This window comes from Eleginops maclovinus, chromosome 5, assembly GCF_036324505.1.
Source record: "Eleginops maclovinus isolate JMC-PN-2008 ecotype Puerto Natales chromosome 5, JC_Emac_rtc_rv5, whole genome shotgun sequence".
Lineage (NCBI taxonomy): Eukaryota > Metazoa > Chordata > Actinopteri > Perciformes > Eleginopidae > Eleginops > Eleginops maclovinus.
In genome coordinates, this window is record NC_086353.1 from 27,450,760 (window position 1) to 27,467,733 (window position 16,974).

At 43.9% G+C, this 16,974-nt stretch overlaps 1 protein-coding gene and 1 long non-coding RNA gene across 2 annotated transcripts; one reads left to right on the plus strand and one right to left on the minus strand.

The window, feature by feature from the left end:
* Positions 1 to 664: 664 nt before the first annotated feature.
* Positions 665 to 3,841, minus strand: LOC134864984 (E3 SUMO-protein ligase ZBED1-like). The gene is made up of 2 exons (XM_063884359.1): positions 3,465 to 3,841; positions 665 to 2,721 (listed from the first exon to the last, which is right to left on the minus strand). The coding sequence occupies exons 1-2, from the start codon at positions 3,704 to 3,706 to the stop codon at positions 1,104 to 1,106; spliced, it is 1,860 nt and encodes a 619-aa protein (XP_063740429.1). The 5' UTR covers positions 3,707 to 3,841; the 3' UTR covers positions 665 to 1,103.
* A 3,209-nt stretch (positions 3,842 to 7,050) lies between these two features.
* Positions 7,051 to 9,086, plus strand: LOC134864220 (uncharacterized). The gene is made up of 2 exons (XR_010165804.1): positions 7,051 to 7,875; positions 8,069 to 9,086. It is a non-coding gene; the product is annotated as an uncharacterized LOC134864220 (long non-coding RNA).
* The last annotated feature ends 7,888 nt before the right edge of the window (positions 9,087 to 16,974 follow it).

Genomic DNA, 16,974 nt, shown 5'->3' on the forward strand with positions numbered 1-16,974 from the left:
ACCATCTTCCACAGTTTCTCAGAATGTGATCGACTCCTTTGTCTTTTTCAGTTACTGACCCAGATGTTTGTTTTGTTTGGTGAGGTTTTTTCCCCCAAAGTGTTTATCCTTGGTTACAGGTACACCCAGAGACAAAAGGTTAAATGTCAGCTCCTGAATTTTTTGTTGGGCCAGGCAAAGATGGCCATCTACTTCAGCAGGAGAAATAAAGTTGGGAACTCGATGGCTTGTGATGCTATGCTGATCTTTAAATGCATGGTGAGAGCGAGGGTCAAAACTGATTTCAGTTAATGCGGGGGAGTTTCAAAATATGTGGTGAATTCCTGAAGTGAAGTTGTTTTGATTTGACGTTTGTTCTAATGTGGTTTGTTCAATTTATTTGTGAATAAAAGTGCTCTCTCTCTCTCTCTCTCAGCTAGCTAGCTGTTGCCTCGGAATCATGGATAACCTACAGCTATTTGTTGACGTGTTAAAGAAGCACCAGAATAGAGCTGTCCCAAACGATTATTTTTCAAACGATTAATCTAGAGATTATTTTTTCGATTAGTCGACTAATCTAACGACTAATCTAACGACTAATTTTACGATTAATCTACCGATTATTTTTTCAGTTACCGATTATTTCACATTACAACTTTTCACACAATATGGATATGAAGACATGTGTTGTTAATATATTATTTTTTATTAAACATGCCACTTTATTCCAAACATGGCACTTATATTGTGCAAAGTGCAAACTGCAAAATAACGCATTTGATGCCAAATGTAGCATCTCACAAATTAACAAAATAAATAATAAGTCACCCAGGAGGAATATTCCAAAAAATAAAAATAAAAAACTCTACTACTCCTTCCTCCCTCTGTCTTTGCGCAAACATAGCACTTATATTTTGCAAACTGAAAAGTGTCGGTGCCAGATGCAGCATTTAACAAATAAATGAATGTCACCCAGGAGGAATATCTTCTTCCTCTCTCTCTCTTTGTGTGTGTGTGTGTGTGTGTGTGTGTGTGTGTGTGTGTGTGTGTGTGTGTGTGTGTGTGTGTGTGTGTGTTGAATTCAAGATATAGTTTGACGGTTGGAGTGGAGGAATGTTAACATGTCAACATGATCCGGCGTCAGACTTGCCCTTTTCTTGGTTACAATATTTCCAGCATCTGAAAAAAGACGTTCTGATGGTTGTGGAGGTTGCAGGCACAGACAAGTAGGATTTGGCTAGAACTGCCAGGTTGGGGAACCTTCCTGCATTTTCCTTCCACCATTGAAGTGGGCTTGTATCCCTTGGAATGCAACTCTCCCCAAAATACAAAAGAACCTCATTTCTCACAGATTCACCCTCAGCACTGTCCTCCTGGCCAATATCCTCGGTGCCCTCCCCCTCAGAGTCCGAGCCAAGCAGAATGTCCAGCATAGAGGTGTTCTTTCGCTGGGGACTGGCCGAGTGCTCCTGCTCAATCGTTTGCAGTTGTTGCTTGGCTCTTTTGATATCAATTATCAGAGCCTGAATTTGTACTTGTACCTTCAAAGCATCCTCGGGTGACAGGAACTTCAACCTACGAAAGCGGGGGTCAAGGGCAGCAGCAATGATGGCCACATTTTTTCCATTCTCTGTAAAAGCAGACTCAGACACCCACCTTGCCTGCATCTCTTGGTCTGCAGCAATCTGAAAAGAATTCACAGCAGCAGACTCGTATGTGGTTTTCTTTGTAGACTTATGGAGACCCTTCAGCAGTGGAGGTAAAACAGATATTGTGACATAGGACTCTCCACTGAGAAAAACAGTGGCCTGTTCGAAAGGCTTGAGGACCTGCTCCAGTTCCTCTAGCAAGATCCACTGATCATTCCTCAAATCCAGGTACTGCTTCCCACGCTGTGTAACGTCTGGGTCCGAAAGTGTTGCGACCACCGGCCACCGTTGTTCCAAAAGGCGACTCACCATGTAGTATGAGCTGTTCCATCTTACAGAGACATCCTGGAGCAGGGTATGCTCAGCTGTACCCCACTGTTTTTGTTTCTGTTTCAGCTTGCTGCTAGCAGGCTCACTTTTCTTGAAATGCTTCACAAGACACCGTGCAGCCCCGAGTGTCCTGTCGATCATGGGGTTGTTCTTCAAGGCATGATTCACCACCAACTGAAGTGTATGGCCGGCACAACGATGTGATGCTACCCCATGTTTCTCCTCTAGGATGCGAAGAGCTGCAACAACATTTGCTGCGTTATCATGTACAATCGCCAGTACATTATCTCGAAGGGAGAAATCAAATTTATCTGCCACCATCTCAACCCAAGAGGCAATATTTTCAGCAGTGTGGCGCTCCTCAAGCGGCATTGTAGTTAAGCTAAACGAGGTCAGCTCCCAATTCTCATTTATAAAATGACAGGTGACACCTAAATATGCCTCAGTGGCCAGACTGGTCCAAGCATCGGTTGTTAGGGACAGTTTGGACAGGCTTTTTTTAACTTCACTTTTCACTTTGTCCATGGTAGCCACATACTTCTTTTCCATTAGGTCAGTAAAGTGGCGCCTGGATGGAAGGGTGTATCCTGAGTGGAAAGTGTTTACCATTTCACGGAAGCCTTCACCTTCCACAATCGCAAGGGGCCTCATGTCCTTCACAATCATGGAGACGATGCTGTTGGTGAACACACTAGCCTCCTGGGGTGTGCAAGGTGCCTGGTTCTTTTTATGGAAAAAGTCACCCATACTGCTTTGCTTACTCCTGTAAAGGCAAAAAACATAAAGCACATGAATATTCACAGCAGCAAATCAAAAATATAGCATCGTCCACATCATTGCTGTTATTAATTATGATACATTTTGCTAACAGTAGGATATACTACAGCCATCTCAGAGGCTCAACTTCAAAAATGATTCATGTTATTTAAATTGTCAACTTGTAATGCGTGTTTACTACTTGGAACTGGTTGCTACTAGATCGTGGAATTTCGACAGTCAACAGGTAGACTAGAACTACATAATGGCAGAGTATAAAATCCACCGTCCGGTGTTAGCCAACAGATAACAGAAACATGTCGGGACTGGTAGCGCTAACATCTTTAAACTAGGCAAACACGGGACCATATTTATGCAATTTATGTGTTTGTTTATGCAATATGACACTAGTAAGCGTTAATGTTTCTAGCGTCTAGTGTAAGCGGACATTTTATGTTTCACGCGAGCAAACTTGAATGTTTAAAGACGTCAATTCAATAGACCTACATCGTAAGCTGAAGGCAGCCACGTTAGGCTAATGTGCAAGTGTTGGTGTTTAAAACCACGTTATGCTAATGTGTGCTGATGTATGCTGTTCTGTATTTGCAGAATAATTGACGAGTAAAGGAAGGATTTAAAACCTAAATGCACGCCTGGAAGATTCCTTGTGTCCAAGTGTGCAACATTTAGCCTACTGCAACTACTGCTACTGCTTGATAAATTAACATAAATGAAATCAACAGAACTTACGGTGTTTTACTGCCATCCTGACACAGAGCTCCAGGGTGTTTTCTCTTCAGATGTTCGTGCATCGCTGATGTACTGCTGTGGTAAGCCGACTGAAATTTGCATAGTCTGCAAATAACCACATTATTAGTCGCGTTGAGGGTGAAAAATTCCCAGACTTTAGAAGTCCGTGTGCGTGTTTTTTTCGCTATGTGCTCTTCAGTGCCATGTTCAGTGCTCCCACTACTGCTTGCCGCTGCCATCATTATGAATTCTTCTTCTTCCGTTTTAAACTAAGGCGTCTAACACCGATTGGCGACTCTGGTGCATATTTACTGCCACCGCTGGACTGGAGTGAGAGTTCATCTAGTGGGTTGTTTGGAACGGGACTTCAACCAAAAAAAAAAAAAAAAAACGACGCATCGACGCAAATTATTCATGTCGACGAATTTATGACGTCGAATAAGTCGACTATGTCGACTAGTCGTCCCAGCTCTACACCAGAAGCCTATATAACATAATCTAAGTTGTTTGTGCCTCCACCCTATAGAAACGCCACTGAGTAGGTGTATTTGGCAGATCATTGATATCAGTGCGTAAAATGATGTGGATTGATGCAAACAACTATGACTAAGTCCTGTGGTTTTTAAGTCTGTACCCTAATTTTACTATTTCCTGCTTTCTCTGATAACAATTTACATTGCAATCCAGATCAAAATTCCACATAAAAACACAACGAAAACATTCATTATTTTGGGCGGGGTAGGTTATGGCCCTGGTCTCAGTTTAACTGCAGCTAATAATTTCCAGATCAACGTCATATTGATTTTCCTGAATACTTGCTGAAGCACAACTGGATAATTGCTTTGTCCAAAAAATATCCAGTATCCAGCTATCCAGTATTCCACCCCTTCCTTTCTCATCCCGTAGGATCACTAATCCTATAGGAACATTCGTCTATCGATAGGGCTTGAGTTTGTCGTAGGAGTTGACGTGCCATATGAAATTAAGCCCTTGTGAAAAAATACCTTCTCCGGCTGAGATGCTTCTCAGGCAAGCTTGAGAGTCGACTGGGTCTTTGAAGTTGAAGCATTTACCAAAAACCAAATTATATATAGCCAATTGTACAGCAATGTTCAGATCAATTACTTCAAATAAAGCTGAATGTATTCCTTGTTTATATCACTTTATAAGCATAATATGTTACATAGCTTATGTGTTAATATTGGCTGTCTTTTAATACTAAAATGGTCTTGGCGTCCTCTACAGTGAACATCAAACATCACATTTAAAAAGCCTAAATTACAAGATTAAAAAAAAACAACCTAGATGAAATCAAACAAAAAAGATAATTGGAAGACATTTATTTCCTCGATTCACAGTGGAGAGTTGTGCTGATTTAAAAAGAGGTGGTGTGCAGCAGAAATGTGCAACATGTTGTGCAGGTTTTACAATATACTGTAAATAAATCCCGCTGGGGATTACCAGGGGCGCTTGTTGGACTTTAGGGGCTGCCCCCTCACATGGTTCAGTGCGGTCGGTCATATGAGATTATTGAAGGTGAATGGTCTGGGGCGACAGAGAATCTTCTGGGCTAAAGACGGCTCTACAGATGCTCAAAGAACATAGATACACACACCAGCTCTGTGTTTGTTATGCAATCTTTATGAAGTGACATCATCAAGTAGAAGAATATTCCACAACAAATCTTCCAGAGAAGCAGCGGAAGAGACCAAAGCTCACCCTGAAGCTCCGGTATTCTCCACTGAAAATAGATAACTCATCTGGATTTGCCCAACAGGCATTGGAAGAAAATGTCTCTGGTCAGATGAGACTAAAAGGTCACTTTTTGGCCATCAGGAAAATGCTACTGCATGTCTAGCAGAAGCTCAACACCTCACCCCCTACTGAGAACACCCTCCCTAGTGAAGCCTGGGGGCAGCATCATGTTTTGGGGATGTTTTTTATCCGCATGGACTGGAATACTGATCCGATTTGAAGGAATGACAAAGAACTAAATTACTGTAAATACAGGGAAACTCCAGAGGGAAAAATCGTTTCAGTCTGAAGGGATTTGAGGCTGGGGGGGAGGTTCACCTTCCAGTGATCTATGTTGAAAACATGTTGCTTGTAAAATAACTACAAGGCAAAATAATAAGAGCATACTGTATAATAATGTCCTGTGGTTATTTACAATAACACAGTAGGTACAACACAAACCTCAGGATAAGACACCACCAAGTGATTGGGATTACACCATCCTTAATCTGACTATGGGTATACAGTAAAGTGGGGGAATAATAGCCCCATCCTTTCCCTAACCCTAACCCACCCCCCAGGTTTCCGTTCTTATCCACAACCATCTTCAAATTGAGGTTTCAACTTTAAAGTTTTGTGAATTTGTATCGGGCCAGGATGTAAAGTAGGGGTAGAGGTTAGGGGGCTATGTCCCATTTCAAATAAAGCCATTGAGGGGTCAGATCAGAAATCTCACAAACTGTTTTGGAAATGGTCATATGGTCCCTTTAAGAACGCTCCGACTGATGCCCTGCAGGGAAAGGACAGCACCTTTTTATCAAATGTTGTTTTTAAATTGGAATCGGCACGTCCATTTTTGTTTACATGAAAGGTTGAATTTTATTGACAGATTTGTTATAAAGGTCCCCTATTATGCAAAATGTACTTTTTGATTTCTGTTATACATAAATATGTGTCCCCGGTGTGTAAGGAGACTCACAAAGTGTCAGAAAATACAACCCTCTCTCTTTTCCTCCTTACCCACATCTCTAAAAACGGGGGCACAAACGAGCTGACCCAGATTTGCTGCCGATATGACATCATAACTGAAATGTTGGCTGGCTTTACATTGAACTCCTGGCAACGTCCCGCCCACGTGACTCGTCCCAACCTATAGACCAATTATTTGTTTGTTACAACGGGGATTCACGCCCAGCTTGGTTGCGGAAAACCCGGAAGAGAGATAGCAAATTAATCTGATAGCTCTGCGGTAGGGATGTTAACGGTTAATCGACTATCGATTAATTGTCGAAAAGAATTTACTCGATTAAATTAAATTAATTGTGACTAATTGAACATTGTAATCTATGACCGTTTCCCACAGGACGTTCTTGAACGTGACCCGAGATTCTCGCGAGCCGCTAGAGCTAGACACAAACTTGAGGCGGCAAAAAAACTAAAACAAACAATGATGAGGCGGTCAAAACGGAGTGGAGTGTGGGAGCATTTTAGATTAATTAACGATGAAAAAGACGCACAATGCAAACTTTGCGGTGCTACATTTAAATACAACAGCTCTACAAGTTCGTTAAGATACCACCTGAACAACTTGCATGTAACGTTAGCCATTCCGTCGCCTTCACAACCTACAATTGCTGCTGTGCTGGGAAGGCGAGTATGCGACCAAAGAAAAGCAGACGGCATTACTCAGAGAATTTGCGGGATGATTGAAAGAGATATAATGCCAATTAGCACCACCGAGGGATTTCGGGAGCTGATACAATTCATGGAGCCAGGATATAACATCCCTTCGCGAGCGACTGTGACTTCCAACTTGGAGGCACGCTACGAAATTAAGAAGGCTAGGCTAAAAACATGTTTGTCCGCGGCTAATGTGGCTCTGACGACGGATTGTTGGACAGCACTGACTACAGAAAGCTACATCACGATTACTTGCCACTATATTGAAAACGACTGGCAGGTAAAGTCGGCAGTCCTTCTTACGGAGAGCTTATCCGAGAGACATACAGCTGATAATTTAGCTGCCAAACTGAACCAGGCTGTGGAGTCATGGGGACTCACCGGCCGTGTAGTAGCCTGTGTGCACGACAACGCTCGGAACATTGTTTCAGCAAACAACCCCGCACGAGTCAGTTGGAAGTCAGTGTGTTGCTTTGCTCATACTTTAAATCTGGCCGTCAATGACGGATTCGCTGCTGCTGGTGTCAACCGAGTAATTGGAGCTGCTGGCAGGCTGGTCAAGCACTTCAATCACAGCACACCAGCAACGAAAGCGCTAGAAGCAAAACAAAGACAAATGCAGCTACCAGCTCATCGGCTCATTCAGTCCTGTAAGACCAGGTGGAACTCTGTACATGCGATGTTTGGCAGACTCGTAGAACAGCGATGGGCCGTGTGTGCTGTGCTATCAGACCGCTCAGAGACCAAGCTTTCAGATGCGAGGACGCTGGAGTTGAGAGACGACTTCTGGCAGCTTATGGAGGACATAGCGCCAGCACTAGAGGCTCTCCAATGTGCTACTACTGTAATGTCAGCAGAGGCGGAGGTATCCATATCCAACACGTACCCCATCACATTTAGTCTGATTAACACGCATCTCAAGATGGCAAATGGAGACAGCAACAGAGTGGCGGAATTCAAATCTAAAGTGCGCACTTCGTTGGGGGAACGGATGAAGGTAAGCTATGGCCATTAATTAATTAAACTCTTCGATCACATTTGAGCTATATAACAGATTATGGGGTGAATCACTTATCACCAACACATTGTCACAGTGTAAACTGCGTTTTTATGCAGTTGTACCCTTGTCATGTCAAACCTTATTAAATAAAACTCTAATGCTAGCTTTCTCCTTTATTTAATTTTAACAGGTTGAGTCTGAAGACCTCACATCAACAACACCAATGATAGCAACGATGCTGGACCCACGGCATAAGCACCTGGGATTTCTAAGCCCAGCAAGCAGGATCTCAGCTAATACCAAACTGCTTGAACTGGCTATGGAAGAACATGTGGACTCCACATCAACAAATGAAGCCACCACTGGAGATGATGTGCCAGTCCAGGGAGCTACACTTCAGAGACACACTTCTGCTATGACTCTTCTACTGGGTGAAAACTATACCACCAGCAGCAACGATGACATTAAAGAGGAAGTGGACATGTTTCTGAAGGATGCCTCACCACTCCTTGATTCCAGTCCCACAGAATGGTGGAAAGTCAATGAAGGAAGATTTCCGAGGCTGGCAAATGTGGCACGACGATATCTGTGCATACCGGGCACGTCTGTCCCATCAGAACGTGTATTCTCAGCAGCTGGCCTGACTGTAAACAGGCTGCGCACACAACTTACTCCTGACCACGTTAATATGCTTATTTTCTTGAACAAAAATAGAGGGGTCTAGGTCAGGAGCCTATTCAAAACACATTGAGACAGGAATGTTTTTGTTTCAGGAGAGGTAGCCTATATCTTCATTTGACTGTTCTAAGGGTCGCCCTCTAATGTTACTGTCACCTTCCTCAGGGATGATTTAAGTTGTGTTCAGAATATATTTGAAGTTTCCAGGGCTAGTTATCTTACTGTTACCTTTCTCAGACCAAAGGGGATTATAAATGCTGCTAATGTTTCAAGTTTTACATATGTAGTTAACCAGATTATAATGTGTAGGCTTAATATTGTGTAGGCTAGGCCTACCCATATTGTTTAGATTTCTATTTAAAATTAATTTTATTTTGCTTAATGTTTCACATGCGACAGGTGAGCCAGTGCACAATTATTTTGTTATGTATTTTAATTTTCTGTGCTTAATGTATTTTGTTAAACTACATAAATGCCATTATCTGCACATTATCCTAACTGGTACAATAAAACATCAATTGTGCAATATAGCATGCATTTTTATTCAGTAAATAAGCAATATTTAGCTTTTAATGTTAAAGACACTATTGATACACTGAGAAATTTACATTCTCAGGAAAAAAGCCGTTTATATCAGTTAATCGTTAATCGATCGATAAGGTCAATCAACTAATGATTAATGAATTAATCGATAATTTGCATCCCTATGCCTAACATAGCATTATTTGAGATTTTGTAAATGTTTTCCGCGTATTACAACAGCTTGTCATCCAGCGATAAGCTCTGTTAGGACACGAAGTTGACATTACTGAGTGGGATACGTCTTACAGATCCGTATGCTGTAGCGACCTGCCAGTGGTTAAAGGACGAAAATAAGTGGCCACGAATTCAGTGGCTGGAAATATTTAATTACCTGATTGACACTCCAAGCGTTTATACCCGAGAGAAGTTAAAAGCGTACAAGTCTCTTGATGCGTACGACTTTGTTCTTTGTGGTCATGTCCAATATATACAATGTCACGACTACCATGTCCAAAACTTCGTGGTGCTGAAGACGGAGGTTCTGCAGAGCCAAAGGCAAGGCAAGAAGACAGAGTTGTTCAAGTCCTGGGTTATCGTCAATTAGGAAAATAACTGTATTCTGACTGTGAACTACACTTGTATGGCAGGGTATGTGACCAGTACTTTTACTAAATGGTCTTACATTTCTATTATTGTTTATCCAATCCAGTCTTTGTCAGTAATTTAATAAAACAAAACAGCACCGCTTTTTTGGCCGAAATCCTACAGCTGTTGTTATTGACAAATCTTACTTGAAGCACCTCTATACTACCTTATGCAGGTTAGGGTCATGCTCCAGCCATGCAGCTTCACTAATGTTTAAAGTTGAGCTGTGGGTCAGGATGGGCAGGACAGAGAGGTGTTGTACATCAGGGACAAATATGTGGATCAACCCATCCAAGAGAGAGGTGAAACCAGCCAGACTGACTGAGATCAGCTTCAAAAAGCCTAAGAGGACAGACACCCAACTGCTACCAGCCATAGCAAAGGATAGAAAGAGCAACATCAAAGATAGACACAAGTTGAATGTAGATAAGAGCAGGTATAAATCATTTACTTATTAGGCTATTAGCAAGACAGCCTAACAAAATTCAGCCAAAGTGCTAAAGCTCTTTCGACTCAAATACACATGCAAAAATCACATTATCCTCCATCCTATTGTAGAATAAGAATAATTGTTGTTAGCTAACCCAATTGATGACTAATTTTAGCATTAGCATAACCTTACCTTACCTGATATGAAGTGCGAGCTGCTTGTAACCAAAGATGTCTGTGGTTAGCATTAAAAGGAGTGTGCTTTGATGGTATTCGGTAAAACTTAAGAAAGCTGTTAACAGATTTACGATTCTGGCATCCCACAGCACAACACGACATGTTGCAGTAAGTATTTTGCAACCAAGATGCGCAGTTGAACTTACGTAACGTTAGTGAGACGTAGGGTGGTAATTGGTCTATCGTCCCCCATATACATTCACGATCTGAATCCCCTCCCCACAGTGCTCGAATTATGTTTTTGTCTTCAAGGGGGTCTCTCTATTTTATAAAAACAAGTTGGACTCCCCGCCCCCCCCCCATAACCTAACATGTCAATTAAATAGCCGCGTATAGGTGCGAATGGCGCTTTTGCGCACGGTAGACACAACTTACACACGTAACACACGCACAACACAACAGACAGATTTTTTGGGGTTTGTTTTACAGAAATCGGTTCCATTTAATTTAAACATATTATTGATTGTCCATATTTCATTCCAATATCGCAATACATACAAATACATATATTAAACATATTCTTTTGAATTTCAGTTTAGCTAGACTGTGAACTTATGCATTATGTAGCCTATATTGGCTTTGTCAAACAACATAGAAGAAAGCGCAACTTCAACAGACATTCTCAGCACTTGTCAAATCATGTAACCCAATGAACGCATATATAGACAAAACACTCGCATCATGTAGGCCTAACAATTCAGTTCGATGCTCTGATCATGTTTGACCGTGTTGGGCTTTACGGAAATAGATTAAACATATTCTTTTGAATTTCAGTTTAGGGACAGGCTAGACTGTGAACTGTTATGCATTATGTAGCCTATGGCTTTGTCAAACAACATAGAAGAAAGCACAAGTTCAACAGCAAACATGACATTCTCAGGACTTGTCAAATAATGTAACCCAATGAACGCATATATAGACAAAACTCACCCATCATGTAACAATTCAGTTCGATGCTCTGATCATGTTTGTTGGGCTTTACGGAGACAAAAGAGACCAAACTGCCCTGCTCTCAGCTGGCTGGGGCCTGCGCCCAGGAATCCATGATGCTGATGTCCGGTGGCCACTCTTAATCCATGAGTGGACAAACGGCACGGGGTTGAATTTCTCAATAGGAGGTCCATTCAAGTCAATGAATAGCAGGGCAGTGAGGCTCGCTGCACGCAGTCCGTTCCTAGTTTTATCATCTGTGTCATTGCAAGCCGAGAAACCCCTCTCACACTCCGCTGAGGTCGGGAGTATAGTGCGGCATGCGACGATAAGTTTCTTAAGAGTATTCCCCTGAGAACCTTGAAGCTTCCAATCTCGGAATTCCTCGATAGCCTCGGTAGAAGATTCACAGAGGAGTTTTGCGAATCTCCCCACTTCGCGCTCTCCAAATAGCATTAGGTCTGACCTCTCTGCAGGCCAAAAGTGCTGATCTAGAGGCTTGAGCATGGCAATAAGTTCACTGTCAGGAAGACGTGATCTGAGATTATCAAGGATGGACTGATAAAACTGGGGTTTATTAATCTTAGGCTGCGTTTCCCTAAGCACAACGCCTTTGAACCGACCACTTGCTATGCCTGCGCGAATCTTGGATTCCGTTTTACCGGCATCTTCTTTCATAGCAGACAGTATCTCGATGGTTTGATGGATTTGTCTGCTGCCATCCACCAGAGACGTGTCCCTTCTCTGTAGTCTCAATGAGAGCCCCTGCAGTTCACGAAGCACATCTTTCATCACTGCCAAATCGGAGAGGAAGCCAGTAGATGTCAGATGCTTGAGTAGGCCACCATACTTCGCCCTCTCCACACCGTTGCGCGAGGCATCTTCGCTGGCCATTGTAAAGTGCTGTGCCAAAACAGGAAAATCTTTCACCACAGCTTTAACTGTCCGGAAACTGCTTGCCACCCACCTGATTGTGAAGACTTTGCCTATTTTTAAAATCTGCATGTTTAGTTCCCTAGCAGCATTTTCAAGCTCCCGTGCGTTTTTGGTGGATTGGTGATACAGACTATGAAGCTTTGAAATAAAAATGTCAAAATGGTTGCACCCAGCCACAGCCTTCAAAGAATCATTAACAGCTAGTTCTAATCGGTGTGCCAGGCAATGTACATCCTGCAGTCGAGGGAAGTCTTGTTTAAGTCTTTCAATGAGTCCTGTATGCCTACCGGTAAGGACAGCGGCTCCGTCTGTGGCTATGCTGATGAAGTTCCTCTTAAGAAATTCTGCCTCTATCCCCACATTTTGAAGACTGTCTTTTAACGCATTGTAAAGAGATCCTGCATCTCCTTTTTCCAACTCAACAATGTCCAAAAACACGTTCTCTACGTCTCCATTACCTGTTACATCGCACCTCATGTAGATAATCATATAGGAGCGTCCATGCACAGTGCTTTCATCCAACGTTATGCTGATACGTGAGTCGAGTTTGAAGACATGGGAAACAAGTCTTCTTTTCATTTCATCTGCTATATGTTTCACAATAGCAGCACAGGAGTGATCGGAGCGGTGTGCAGGGCCCACTGTTGCACCATTAAGCTCATTAACTGTCATGATCGGCGTCATTTTGGTGTATGGCAATCTCTCTTTGGCTATAGTGTACGCCGCCCTAAATGAGCTTGATGTAACGTCGATGGCAGCCAAACTCAGCTCTACAACTTTGGTGGGCAGAACATCTTTTTGTTTTAATTCTGCTATCTCCACTGCTCTTTTATGAGCAAGGCTGTCCCGGTGCAGGTAAATCTTCTTACGTAATTGCTTTTGCAATGAGCTACTGACGGTCCCATTAACCCATGCATCCGAAAGGTGCACCCCAGTCTTTTTTTCATGGAGCAAGAGAGTTTTTGCTGCCTGGCAGGGAGCGCACCCAAGGCCACTCTCACTTGTACACAACCATGGATTTCTCTCCTTCCACGATCGCCACTGTGTGAGCCCCCAGTTCTGAGGCAGGTGGCGCAGGTGCTTCAGTTCCATATCGGTCCCGGACCCCGACCCCGTCTCCGCAGCCTCTTCTCCGTCCAATTCCTCCTCAACGTCCTCATCGTCATTGGTAAGTGTCCCAGCTAAAACATCATGATGACTGGTTGTAGCCACAACGTCCTCTGGCTCAGTAGAGTTAGGCGCCTGGCTAGAACTAGCTGTTGCTAGGCCATTTTCTGATTCTAAATCTGCAACTATTTTTGTTTTTTTAGTGGTAAAACCGAAACTGGTCAGGGCCGAATATGAATTCGGTGCAGGTGGCCTTTTTTTCGGCGGCATAACTGGCAATTACATTTAAATTTAAGATGTGTTGTTGGTCTTTACCTCAAAAGCACATTTTTATGTGACTTCTTCGGACTTGCGAGTGCTGTCAAATCGATCTTATCCAGTTTGCTCACGTAGCCTAGTGGTGTGGTGGTGAAGTGCAGTATGCTGCGCTCTTGAGCGTATAAGCACGTCCGGTATTAGCCTATTTTAATGTAACGTCTTTAATGGTTGGAGACCGCAAAGGGATGGATAATGAGTGTTGTTTACGATTAAATTACAATGCAATATATGGCAGACACCTTCAGATATGAGAGACCCCCTCAAAAATTTGACTTTGTTGCTTTCATGGGAGCCAGTTATCACTCTATGGGAGCTCGGCTCCCTCTGGCTCCCACGTAATTCGAGCACTGCCTCCCCAGCTGTGTGTGTGTGTGTGTGTGTGTCAGTGGCGGCTGGCCAATAGAGGGCGCTGGGGCGCCGCCCCACCAATCACCTCTCACCACATTTCCTTGAATAAGACATAAAAAAATTAAATAAAAATTAAATAATAAAATAAAAATATTTCAAAATATATGTATATATTTTTTTAGATGTGCAAGATAAATATTTCATAGTTCATGATGAGTAAAGTTGTTTTGTTCGTTGACATTGTCTGATTGGTGACGTATTTCCGCCCTGTGCGCAGGAATCTTTGCCCATTCGCCTTATTCACCTGGCGGCCATTTTGAAACTCGAACGAGGCTGAGGGGTACCAAAGCCCGTCTACGGAAAGCCCCTTCACTCTCTATTCACCCCCATTGTACCGAATTTGGCTGCAGTTCACCTAGGGGGCGATCGCGGGCGAGTGCAGAATACATGGACCCCTATGGAGCTAGGCGGCTAGCTACATCATTCTCCTAGCATATCGTCTACAAAATCCAAAATACTACTGTGGTTTCCGAGAGGTCGACAGGGATTTTTCGTCAAAAGTGGAATAATCTGGGGGTCATAGCCTTTTGTTTTCTTACAGGTTGGGCAGTTGCGACCCAGGTTCTGCTAGCATCTGGCTAATGAAAGCCGATTGGTCAATGAAGAACTCACGACTGGTTACGACCGAAGAATACGCTTTGTGGTACCTGTCCACAGAACATCAACAACGCTCTTAAGGTGCCAACCGCCGTTAAAAGAGAAGAAGAAGAAAGCTCTTAAGGAGGACTCTGAAAGGACATTACAATCGAACTTTTTTATTTGATTATGGTCAACTTTGGATGTACTGATCCTACCACACACATACATTGTATTGTAAAAATAAATTTGAAAGTTAACTGATTACGAGCATGTGTTTGTTTTCTTACCTTGAGCGTATGTTCGATATTGCTATATTGCTACCTTAAGGATAAATCCCGCTTTCTAGAACATTAAACATTAAACATTCCGTAAAAAAAAGTTGATTAAGATAAAGATGCCGCGTCAGTGTGCTGCAATTAATTGCAAAAATTCTCAAAAAGGACTGTCCTATTTCAGCTTCCCCAAGGATGATGAAAGGTAACATGTTTTCCTTCTATATTCAGTTATATCTGTACTATATGCAGCCTATCTGCGCTCGGCTTCGCAAGAAAGCCGGTATTTAAAAAATTTGGAGGGAAAATCTGCGCAATTGTCAATGCCTGAAGGAAGTTGACAAATGTGACTAGAGACATCACTGATTGTACTTTGCTCAATTACTTCATAAACACAGGTCTGCGAATAATTTGTCAAATGCTAAAGGAGATGAGTTCAAATCAGTCCCACGGAGCCAAATCAGCTGCGATCGTATGCAGCTGTTGCTGCGAGGGAAAGGAAAGGGAAGGAGAGACACTGTTGTGGTCACAGCAGTCTGCTGTGTTTTTCCTCCTCCTGGGTTTGCCACTCCCCCTGTCGGTCTCACTTCACACCTGGCCGTCATCTGCAATCATGCTCACCTGGTCGTCATCTCCAATCAACTCCCCTTCATAAACCCTTGGATTCCCTGCTGTCGGTGCCAGATCGTACTTCGCTCTACAGTGGTAATGATACGTACCCGGCTCCAGTTTACCTTGTTACCTTGTTACCTCGCTACCGAACTCTCGTCTCTTGTTGCCTTTGACCACAACCTAACTCTGTTTCCCTCTGCCTGCAGTTATCCGGATCACGCACTCCAGCTCGCCTGCCTCACCCTCCCCCCGGTTTCCGCGTCCTCTACCTGCTCCTCCACCTCACTCAATAAACCCCCTTGCATCAATTCAACACCGTCTCTTGTCTGCTCTTGGGTTCAGAATCGTTATCATAACAGAACGATCTGGCCAAGATGGACCCAGCAGACATGGACAGCATCCGCGGAGCTCTCGCCGCCCAAGGCACTCAGGTTGCTGAGCACAGCCAAGCCCTCCGGGAAGCTATGGAAGCCGTTAAGAATCTCGCTACCCGAGTCACTCAGATGGGTGCGCAATTGGACTTACTAGCCCCCCTTACCACAGCGCCTCCACCGTCAGCTTCACCTCCGCCGGCCCCCACTCTCCCGACACACCTGCCACGAGCTCGTGAGCCTCTCATTCCTGCGCCTGAGCGCTACGCTGGGGACATGGGTATGTGCAGAGCCTTTTTGATCCAGTGTTCACTAGTTTTCAGTCAGCAGCCCCTCACCTATCCCACTGAAAAGGCTAAGATCGCCTACATTATGGGGTCACTTAAGGGTAACGCATTAGAGTGGGCTTCAGCATTATGGGACAGTGATTCCCCAGTCAACGATAATTTTGAGCTTTTTGTAGCCGAAATGAGGAAGGTTTTTGATCATCCAGTAGAGGGAGGGGACGCCGCCAAGCGGCTTATTTCCCTTCGTCAGAGCTCCCGCAGTGTAGCTGAGTTCTCCGTCGAGTTCCGGACCCATGCAGCCAGGTCGGGCTGGAACGACAGGTCACTATGTGGGCTTTTTCTTTCCGCTCTCAGCGAGTCAATTAAGGATGAGCTGGCTACTAGGGAGGAGTCTAACACTCTCGATGAACTGATCTCCCTTTCCATCCGGCTGGATAATCGTCTACGCGAGCGGCGTAGGGAGAGGACAGGCAGTTCCGTACCCCCGGCACTCGCTGCTTCCTATTCTCCTCACTTCCCGAGAGCTGCTCTCTCTGCCCCCGTGACACATGCAGTCACTGAAGAGGAGCCCATGCAGCTGGGGCGCACTCGTCTTACCCAAGCGGAGCGGCTTCATCGGATCAAGACCGGAGTGTGTCTGTACTGTGCGCTGCCCGGGCATCTCATCTCCACCTGTCCGTCACGACCAAAAGACAGGGCTCGGCAGTGAGACTCGGGGCCCTGCTGAGCCACGCCCCCTCCGTCCCCGTTCCTCACTATGCACGC

Excerpts from the sequence above, each read along its gene's own strand:
- LOC134864984 (XM_063884359.1), bottom strand. The coding sequence starts at position 3,706 with ATGATGGCAGCGGCAAGCAGTAGTGGGAGCACTGAACATGGCACTGAA. Across the intron at positions 2,722-3,464 it reads CAGGATGGCAGTAAAACACC|GAGTAAGCAAAGCAGTATGG; the intron begins GTAAGTTCTGTT and ends TTGCCTTTACAG.